Source organism: Euleptes europaea, chromosome 18, assembly GCF_029931775.1.
Source record: "Euleptes europaea isolate rEulEur1 chromosome 18, rEulEur1.hap1, whole genome shotgun sequence".
NCBI lineage: Eukaryota > Metazoa > Chordata > Lepidosauria > Squamata > Sphaerodactylidae > Euleptes > Euleptes europaea.
The window spans coordinates 9,043,184-9,052,737 of record NC_079329.1 but is presented as its reverse complement, the minus strand read 5'-3'; the positions used below and the strand labels follow the sequence as shown (position 1 = coordinate 9,052,737).

Sequence of the window (9,554 nt, the reverse complement as noted above, 5' to 3'; positions counted from 1 at the left end):
CTCAACCCCTTACCCTGCACTGGCCACTCTCAAACATCAGCACTTCCTTACAAATTGATCGGGGCTCTCAGAGCAAACTCTGGTAGGGCAAGGCCTGGAAATCCAGGCTTTGTGTTATGGATTTTCCTTCAAGCATCTTGGTTTTGCCAATCCTGATTTTGTTACTTTTTAAAATTGTAAGACTGACATGGCTCTGATTACGTGTGTATGTATTTATTTTCATGCTCACTGTACTAAATAAATTTTGAAGAAAATGCACTCTCCAGAGACTCTCCCATGATTTATGTTCAAGAGAACACGAAACCAGCCTGGCTGCAAACCTGTAAGCTGTGAAGCTCTCCAGGTGCCAAGAAGCGCAAAGTTATAATGGTGACTCTATCAGTGACCACTAGCCATGGTGACGAAAGGGAACCTCCATGTTCAGAGGCAGTAAAACCTCTGAATCCCAGGGCCAGGATGCAACATCAGCAGAAGGCCTTGGCCTCTATGGCCGGTTGTTGGACTTCCAGAGTTGGTTTTTATACCCTGCTTTTCTCTACTGAAAGGAGCCTCAAACCGGCTTACAATCATCTTCCCTCCCCCACTCCCCACAACAGACACCTTGTGAGGTTGGTAAAGCTGAGAGAGTTCTGAGAGAACTGCAACTAGCCCAAGGTCACCCAGCAGGCTTCATGTGGTCACCCAGCAGGCTTCAGTCCCCCATCCCACAGGAGAAGCATTTCAGGGTCCTTTGGGGCAGTCGTGAAAGGAAGGAGGTCCCTTCAGCCTGTGGAAATTACCTAAGGATCCAAGCCAGACACTTTTACCCACTTTGTTCAGAATCCACTTTGAGCAGCCTTGAGATATCAACCAGATAACAATCAGAGCGAAAACTCTGCCCTTGAGGCCAGCGATTCCCATGCACCTACCCGTTCCGTGTGAGATGTGGCTTTCCAGGCACGGTAGCAAACGCCCTTTGCTGGCACTTGCCCCAGAGGGCAAACCCTGTACGTTGCAATGAATATTCACAGCCCCTTTACAACAAAGACTGGGTGGATGTGGCGCATAGGAACAGACACGGGCAGGCAGATCTATTCCCCCCCACTCCACGGATTAGGATGGTAAAGAATGTGTCCATTTGGTTTTGGGCTTCTCGTTTTTTCATGCCCTGTTGTGCGGCTCCTGTTCATTTCAACAGGCCAGGGGGCTCGCGCCCCGGTTTTGCGGAAAAGAACTCGCTCACTCACAGTTGCCTCTAGAAACGGTCTCTAATTAACACTTTCATCTTTTAGTTAGTATCCTTAAAAATGTTTTTTTTTTTAAATGAGAGGAACACAGGTCAAGTTTGGACAGGTTTTCGAAAAACACTATTTTCTTCCCCACCCCAGGAAATGTGTCATTTTTCCAACAGAAGGAGGCAGCAATCCCAAGAGTAAATCCACACTGTGGCTATCTTTGCAACGACAGATAAACCAAGTTCCCCACCCTACCCCCGATCTTAGGAAAGTACTTTCGTGATTTTGTTTAAAGGAGTTATTTAAATACCATCAGCGGCTAAAACACGGGGGTTGCTACACATCTGACTTCCAAAACAGATTTAAACATTTTTTTAAAATTGAAAACTCAAGGGGTTTAAGCACATGCTTGAAAGGTTCCAAGGTGCTAAAGCTCAGTTCTCCAAATGGGATCCAAGACTCCCCCCCCAAAGGGTATAATGTTGCCACAGGGACACATTTTCCAGGGACACAAAGGAGGTCCGGTCGGAGTACTTAATGCAACATTCCATTAAGGGAGAGAATTCAGCCCCCAAATGAATGTTCTACAGAGAATGAGGAACCACGCACCAAATTCCCTTTGCCTTTTCACCCAATCGCTGTTTCTTTCTATCCCCGGATATGGTGCTGCACTTCCTTCTGTTCCTGCCTCCCTTTCCGTGAGTGGACAAATGTTCCCACCGGAGACCTCTCCCCATCTAGCCTGCCCTATTTCCTCGCACTATGCTCAGCCATGTTGTCCTTGGCACATCAGTGTACGTCTGCTAACACACTCAGCTCACGTCCCCAGCGGGAACATCTCCAGCAGCAGGTTGCCCGCTGTCCTTGGCATGTGTCAGCAGATGCTGCCGGAAGCTGAGCTGGTGGAAGAACGTCTTGGAGCAGACCACGCAGGCAAAAGAAGTCCCTTCCTCTCTGGGGCCACCATGGACTTTGGCATGGGCTGCCAGGTGCCTGGCAGTCCGGAAGGCTTTGCCACAGTGAGGACACCGGTGGCGTTTCTTGTCCCTGTGGGTTTGAAGGTGGTTTTTGAGGGCCAGGAGGTTGAAGAAATCCTTCTGGCACGTGGGGCAGCGGTAAAGGCCAGTGGCGTGGGCCTTCTTGTGGTTGAGGAGGCTGCCGGCATGGCGGTATGTCCGGTCGCAACTGTTACACTTGTAGGGCCGCTCCTCCTCCAGGGGCTTACTGGCGTTCGGATAACTGGGGGAGGAGGAGCCCTCGTCATCCTCCGCCTCTGCCCGATGCCTCCTGAGGTGGTGCGCCAGATCCCGAGACGCCCGGTACGCCTTGCCGCACTCTGGGCACTCAAAACGTTTCTTGGCGTGCACGCGGGCGTGGTTTCTTAGCGAGGTGCGGTCAGGAAACTGCTTGGAGCACGAAAGGCAGCGGAAAGGGCCGGGGGGCGGCTCGCCACGACCCCCTCCCCTCTCCCTTTTGGGAGCCCGCTGGTTCCTCTCGCGCTCCTGCACCAGCGTGCCGCTGCCGCAGGGATGGGGCCGGCGCTGGTGCCGCAGCAGCTGCCGCTGCCACTTGAAAGCTTTCCCACAATCCAGGCACCGGTGGCGTTTGACCTCGTAGTGGACGCGCTGGTGGTTTTTGAGAGACATCAGATTGGGGTAGGCCTTGCCGCACTGCGGGCAGGCAAAGTGGCCGACCTTGTGGCTCTTCCGGTGGTTCAGCAGGCTGCCTGCATGACGGTAGGTGCGCCCGCACTCCCCACATCGGTAAGGGCGCTCTTCAGGATCCAGTCGATGCTTGGGGGCAGTAACAGGGTGGGACGGATTCTCACTCTGGCCCGCCCGCCTGGCGTGGGGGGGCCTCCTGGAGGGATGAGACGAGGGGTCCCGTTTCCCATCCCGATGGACCCGCTGGTGGCTGGCCAGCTGCTTCTGCAGGCGGAAGGCTTTGGGGCACTCCAGGCACCGGTAGCGTTTGGTCTCAAAGTGAGTGCGGTTGTGGTTCTTGAGGGCCATGAGGTTGTAGAACTCTTTCTGGCAGACGCTGCAGTGGAAAAGGCCCGTCTTGTGTGTCTGCTTGTGGTTGATCAGGCTCCCAGCATGCTTGTAGTTACGCCCACAGACTTCGCACTGGAAGGGGCGCTCGGATGGGGAACCCTCTTCTTCAGTGCCGGGGCTGCCGTCGTCCTCCCCTCCTGTGGGAGCCGCTTCCTCCTCTTTCACCGGCGTGTCCTCTACCTCTGCCTGATTCTCTTCCACAAGATGGAGCCCCTGATGGGCCTCTAGAGCTGCTTTCTCCTTGTGTTCTTCCGTGCAGACGTCAGACGTCTTTTGTGTCTCAAACTGGCTAGAGTTCAACACAGCCTCTTGTCCCGATCTTCGCTCTCCCGATTGTTGCTCTCCCCCAGGAGACAAAAATGAGGATGTTCCTGGCGGATCTTTCCCCCCTTCGTGCACCAAGACTTTGCCATCTGGGGGCTCCTCCTTCTGATAACCAGTGCCTCCTACAGGGAGCGGTTGCTGGATTTCCGGCACGCTGCCATTCAGTTTGCATTTCGGATGGTTCCTGAGGTGGTTCCGATAGGCAGACAGATTGGGGTACTGCCGGGAGCAGACACCGCACTGGTAATCTCCAACCTGGTGGATCTTCTTGTGGTTGACCAGGCTGCCACCGTGCCGGTACGTCTTGCCACACTGGCTGCAGGAGTATGGCCTGTCTTCTGGGGGTTCGCTGGCAGTCAAAGACACTTCTGCCGGCGACAGCTGCGGCTGGTCCTCCTCCGAGCGTGGCACCCGTCGGAGCTGGATGGACGTGTCGGCCAAGGCTGCAGCCTTCTCTTCCTGGTGCCCCTCGCTGTGCTCTTCCAAGCTGGCCATGTCATCGAACGTCTGGCCGCAGTAGCCACAGATGTGGGAGAGCAGCTGCTCCTCTCCTTGGTCCCCGCCCTCTTCCACCTGCGCCTCGGCGACTGTTTTGAGCTCCGCCTCCTGCCCGTCTGCCTGCCCTTCGCCCTCTTCGTGCACCGAGCTATGATGGCGCTGGAGGTCTTCCTCATTTGGGAAGATCATGCCGCAGAGGCTGCAGAGGAAAGGCTGCTCCTCTGCGCCACCATTCCCGCCGGGGCTCGATGCCGTGGCCTTGGCGTGCCCGTGGAAGTGGTTTTTCAGTGCTAAAAGATTAGGGTATTCTTTGGGGCAGAGGGAGCACTGGTAAATGCCTGACTGGTGCGTCTGATTATGGCTTTCCAAGCCACTGGCTTGGTCGAAGCCCACCCCACACTGTTCACAAAGGTAGGGGAGCGCGTCTGCGTTTCCTGGTGCTGGCGAGGGGACATCCAGCTGCGGCTGCCAGAAGTTTGCTAGAGCCCCGTCTCCCGGAGGGTCGTAACTGTCTTTGAACTCGTCGCCTGGGGGCAGCAACCCTGGCAAAGCGGATCCCTCTTCTGCTTCGGTGTCATCATCCTCGTTGGCTGTCGCTGCTGTCCCAGAGTGGGCCCTCCGCGGCCTCTGATGCCCACGCAAGTGGCTCTTGAGCGAGGCGACATTCTGGAAGTGCTTGCCGCAAACCGAGCAGCTGAAGTCCCCCGTCTGGTGGGTCTGCTTGTGGTTGATGAGGCTCCCCGAGTGGCGGTACGACTTGCCGCAGAGGTCGCAGCCGTAGAGGCGCTGGATGGGGACGGGAGACGCGGGCCTCTCGGCCGCGCTTGCCAGCTGCTCCCCATCGCGGCTGTGCTGTGAGCTGTGGTTCTGCAGGCTGGCCACGTTGGCGAAAGCTGTCCCGCACTGGTCGCAGACGTGCGGCGTCTCGGAGGAAGGAAGGACGTCCTCAGCCACCACCGCCCCGTTCTCCAGGGCTTCTACGTCCTGCTTGATGGCTTGAAGGAGATCAGCCTCCTGGGGGTGGAAGCCCCCGAGCCCGGGGAGGGCCGCCTCCTCAATGTCCTCACTGCAGGGCAGGTGGCGCAGCTGGTGCAGCTGGAACTCTGCCTCCTCTTCAAAGCTCTCCCCGCAGCTGGCACAGGTCAGCCCATCAGCCGGCTCCCTGCCGCTCAGCCGGGCAGCTCGCAGGTGCACCCGGATGTGGTTCCGCAGGGCCATGAGGTTGGTGTACTGCTTGGGGCAGATGGAGCAGTGGAAGACCCCGGTCTGGTGGGTGTGGCGGTGGTTCACAAGGCTGCCGCGATGCCGGTAGCTCCGCCCACAGTCCCCGCACCGGTACGGCCGCTCTTCCTCCCCGCCGCCTCTTTCTTCTTCTTCTTTTAGGCAGGAGGCTCCTCCCCAAATGTCTGGCGGCTGGGCGTGGCAGTCTCTGGGCTCACCGAGGCTGGCTTCCTCTCGCTGTGAGTCCGAGGCGGCACAGGGGTGCTGGGAGGCCCCCTCTGGCGCAGCCAACTCGAGCTTGGATTTGAGGTGAACCCGCAAGTGGTTCTTCAAGGCAGCCAGGTTGTAGAGCTGCTTGGAGCAGACGCTGCAGCTGTACACCCCAATCTGGTGGCTCTTCTTGTGGTTGATGAGGCTCCCCGCGTGCCGGTAAGTCCTGCCGCAGTCCTTGCAGCGGAAGGGCCGCTCCTCCAATGTGGGGCAGCCTTCCTCGTCTTTCAAACTAGCTTCCCAAGTCCCGTTGGAGCCGGGGGGCAGCCTGGAGGGGGTGCTACCCCCGCTTTCTTCTTCGTTCGCCTCCTCCGGATACAGGCAGCTGTGCCCTTTCAGCTCCTCTTCGTGAGCAAAGGTGCCGCCACAGCGGACGCAAAGTTCCCCGTCAGGGTTGCAGCGTTCCCCGCCTCCTGCCTTGGAAGTGTCTTTGAGGCTACAGGGGGCACCGTCTCCAAAGTTGGCGCCTGCTGGCGGAGGCTGGTAAATATCCAGCTTGGCCGAGGTCTCGATGGAGTCCTCCTCCCAGAGGCCATGTTCCGAGCCGCCCCAGGCGAGTTGACGGGTCGCTTCGCTCTCTTCCTGGTCGTGAGCTTTCTGGTGGCTCAGCAGCTCCGAAGGGAGCCGGAAAGCTTTGTGGCAGAACCGGCATTTGTAGGGCCGGTACTCAGAATGGAGGCGGGTGTGGCTCTTGAGCGCCATGAGGTTGGAGAACTCCTTGAAGCACATGGCGCACTGGTACACGCCGAGCGTGTGGCTCTGCTTGTGATTGGTCAGGCTGCCGGCGTGCTTGTATGCCTTGTCGCACAGGTTGCACTTGAAGCGCCGCTCCTCAGCGGCGGCGCCTCGGAGCTCTGTCTCCTTCTCCCCCGGGGGCATCTGGAGTGTCTCCTCTTTCTGCGCACCCCTCTGGATGGAGAACTCCAGCAGAGAAAAGTCGGCCGGCACCACCGAGTCTGCAATGTACTTCTCCAGGTTGGTCAGCAGGCTCCCGCCGCCTTCCGTGCCAGAGTAGGTGTCGGCGTCCGAAGAAGAGGTGTCCTGGCTCCTTTGGGAGCTGCAGCAGCCCCCGCTGTTGCTCCCCTCTTCCTCCTCCTCCTGGTCTCGGGCAGCGCGAGCCACGCAGCGGTGGCTGCCGAGCTGGGACGAGGCCCGGAAGCTCCGACCGCAGTCCCGGCACTTGTGGCGCTTGTCTTCAGCGTGGGTGCGCAGGTGGCTCTTGAGGGCCATGGGGTTGGAGAAGTCCTTGCGGCACAGCAAGCAGGGGTAGAGGCCCACCTCATGGGTGCGCCGGTGGTTCACCAGGCTGCCGGCGTGGCGATAGCTCCGGGGGCACTGCTTGCACTTGTACGGACGCTCCTCCTGCCCGGCGGATGGTTCGCAGGCCAGGGCAACGTCTCCCTCGGCCATCGCTCACATCAGAAAGGGTCTTCCTTCACTTCTCACTCTCCAGACTGAGAAAACTAAGGGCCTCCTGGTGGGCAACCAGGTCCCATCGCGGAGCCTTGAGGCTGCGTGCCCAGATAGGTTTTTCTTCCCTGAGCGTTCTAGTGCCAAGACCTACGGAGACAAAGCAGAGACAAAAAAAAAAAGGTAAGTGCAATCTTCGTGATCAGGTTGAGCATCACTGGAATGAGGAAACTGGGAACATGAGATCCATCCTACAGGTTAAATGCACCCAGAGCAGAGATGTGAAGGCTTGGGGGGGAAACTCGGAAAACTGGGGGGATATCCCCCCTTGTTTTTTCCCTGAAGACTCCAGCCCCAATAGTTCCTATTTGGGAGAGCACTGGAAAAAAAATACCTATGAAATCTTTTCTTTTAAAATGAATAAAATGCTTCCTGAGGCAAGGTTTTTCACCCTCTGAATGTACAGCATGCATGGGGACTTGTTCAGTTTTCCCAATGGAAATTTTTGAAATGGGTGTGCTGGGGGAAAAAAGTCCTATGAAACGTGTTCTCTTTTTGAGTGAGAAAAACGTGGTCTTACAAACTCGTCCATTTGTTCCAAAGGCACAGCATGAAAAAGTCTGATGAATTCTCAATTGTTCCAATGGAAAAATTGGGGCAATTTTAGGAAGCACTAAATAACCCCCCCCCCTTATACCGCAGACGTAAGCAACAAAACCTTTTGTTAAAAATGTAAATAATTTGCACAACAATTAAATACACTGTGCTGTGTTTAATGATAATATATTAGTAAAGTAAATCAGTATTTTCAATGTTCTAAAGCAGTGGTTCCTAAACTTTTCGCCCTCTTGGTTCCACAAACTCAACCCCAGCACCCCCTACCCTACCCTATAAAAAGCATGATTCAAAATAGGGGTTTGCATGACACGCTAAAGAAGATAATAACAATAAAATTTCAAAACAGTAACAATGAATTGCACATCTATTTAAAATCAAATTAAAACTTTTTAGTTGAAATCTATTCAACAAAGCTGATGAACCTGATCCGGTTCAAAGCCTTGGGAAAAAATTCTGATAGTTTCTGCCATATTTGCCAGCATGGTGCCATAACCTGATCTATTGTAAATTAATGAACAACACAGTTGAAGGGACCCACCTCTAGCACCCCTCTGCTGCCCCCTTGCCTCTTAGTGCCCCCCTAGGTAATCCCACTGCCCCCCAGGGGGTGGTACTGCCCACTTTGGGAACCACTGTTCTAAAGTTTAGCTTAATATCCAAACATGTTGGCAGTCCTACCTGCTGGGACTTTGAGAGGCTCCTTACAGGGGCGCTGCTGAGAGCTCACACCCGCCAGTGCTGAAACAACTGCACTGGCTCCAAGTGGAGCATTGGATCAGGTTCAAGGTGGTGGTTTTAACCTTTAAACCCTTACACAGTCGGGGACCCTGCAGCTGCAGGACCATCTTTCCTGGTAGCCCCCCCCCAAGGGCATTGTGCTCGTCTAACACCAACCTTCTGGTTGTCCCCGGCCCAAAAAGTCTCCGGCTGTCCTCAACTAGGGCCAGGGCTTTTGTGGCCTTGGCCCCGGCCTGGTGGAACTCCCTCTCTAATAAGACCAGGGCCCTGCGGGACCTAACACAGTTCCGCAGGGCCTGTAAGACTGAAATGTTCTGCCTGGCCTATGGTTGAGGGCAATGACGGTTTTCCATCATGGCTGGCCTCCCTCCCCTCCCCTTTTCTTACCATCAAATCTTTATAGGGGACCCTGATTGCTTCCCTAGGCCGGTTCTCGGACCTGTGTACAGATAGTTGAGCACCTGTTGTTCTAAACTGTTTTACTTATGAAATTAATGTTTTAATTAGGATTGAATTTTCCTGTAAATTTATTGTATAGGTTTTTACCTGATGTTAATTACTCCGAGCCCAGCTTTGGCTGGGGATAGAGGGCAGGCTAAAAGTCTGAAGATAAATAAAATAAATAAGTGAGACTGATTAAGAGTGAAAGCAGGGCAGACCCCCTCGGGGTGGAAAGTGGGGTGGGGGTGTTTACAGCAGGGTGCACATGACCAGGATTCTCCTTCCTACACTGGAAGGGTTTTACAGTTCAGATGGGGAGGAAAGAATCATTTTGCATTTTGAGAGGAGAATGGAGTCTAGCGAATTAGGAGACAAGAAGAAGGGTTATGAGTTTGAGATACACTTGTACAGGAACCAGGATTCCTAGTTCCTATCCATGCCCATAGCAAAACAGTTTCTATTAAGCTAATAGGATATTAAGCTAAACTGCAGCTGTTGTTTCCTGATATTTGAAGATGAGCATTCTTACCCCTGGTAAAGATTACCGCAAAGCACTTTGAGCCAAAACCTGCTTTAGAAATATACTTCTTTATCGCTTACCTAAGATGGCACACTCCGTTTCTGTATAAACAAGGCTGCTCACCACAAATTTATGGTGTATGACTCCAGACACACTCACGAAGGATTTTGTTTGCTTACCTCTCAGATCATGCAGAACCACCCAGATGAACATAGAACTTTTCCAGCAGAAGAAGCTGACATGAAC

At 54.7% G+C, this 9,554-nt stretch overlaps 1 protein-coding gene across 1 annotated transcript; it reads right to left on the bottom strand.

Moving 5' to 3' along the window:
• Positions 1–2,026: 2,026 nt before the first annotated feature.
• ZNF646 (zinc finger protein 646) lies at positions 2,027–7,025 on the bottom strand. Its single transcript, XM_056864207.1, has one exon. It carries the CDS (start codon positions 6,989–6,991, stop codon positions 2,027–2,029), a length of 4,965 nt encoding a protein of 1,654 aa, XP_056720185.1. The 5' UTR covers positions 6,992–7,025.
• Between the last annotated feature and the right edge of the window lie 2,529 nt (positions 7,026–9,554).

Excerpts from the sequence above, each read along its gene's own strand:
- ZNF646 (XM_056864207.1), bottom strand. The coding sequence starts at position 6,991 with ATGGCCGAGGGAGACGTTGCCCTGGCCTGCGAACCATCCGCCGGGCAG.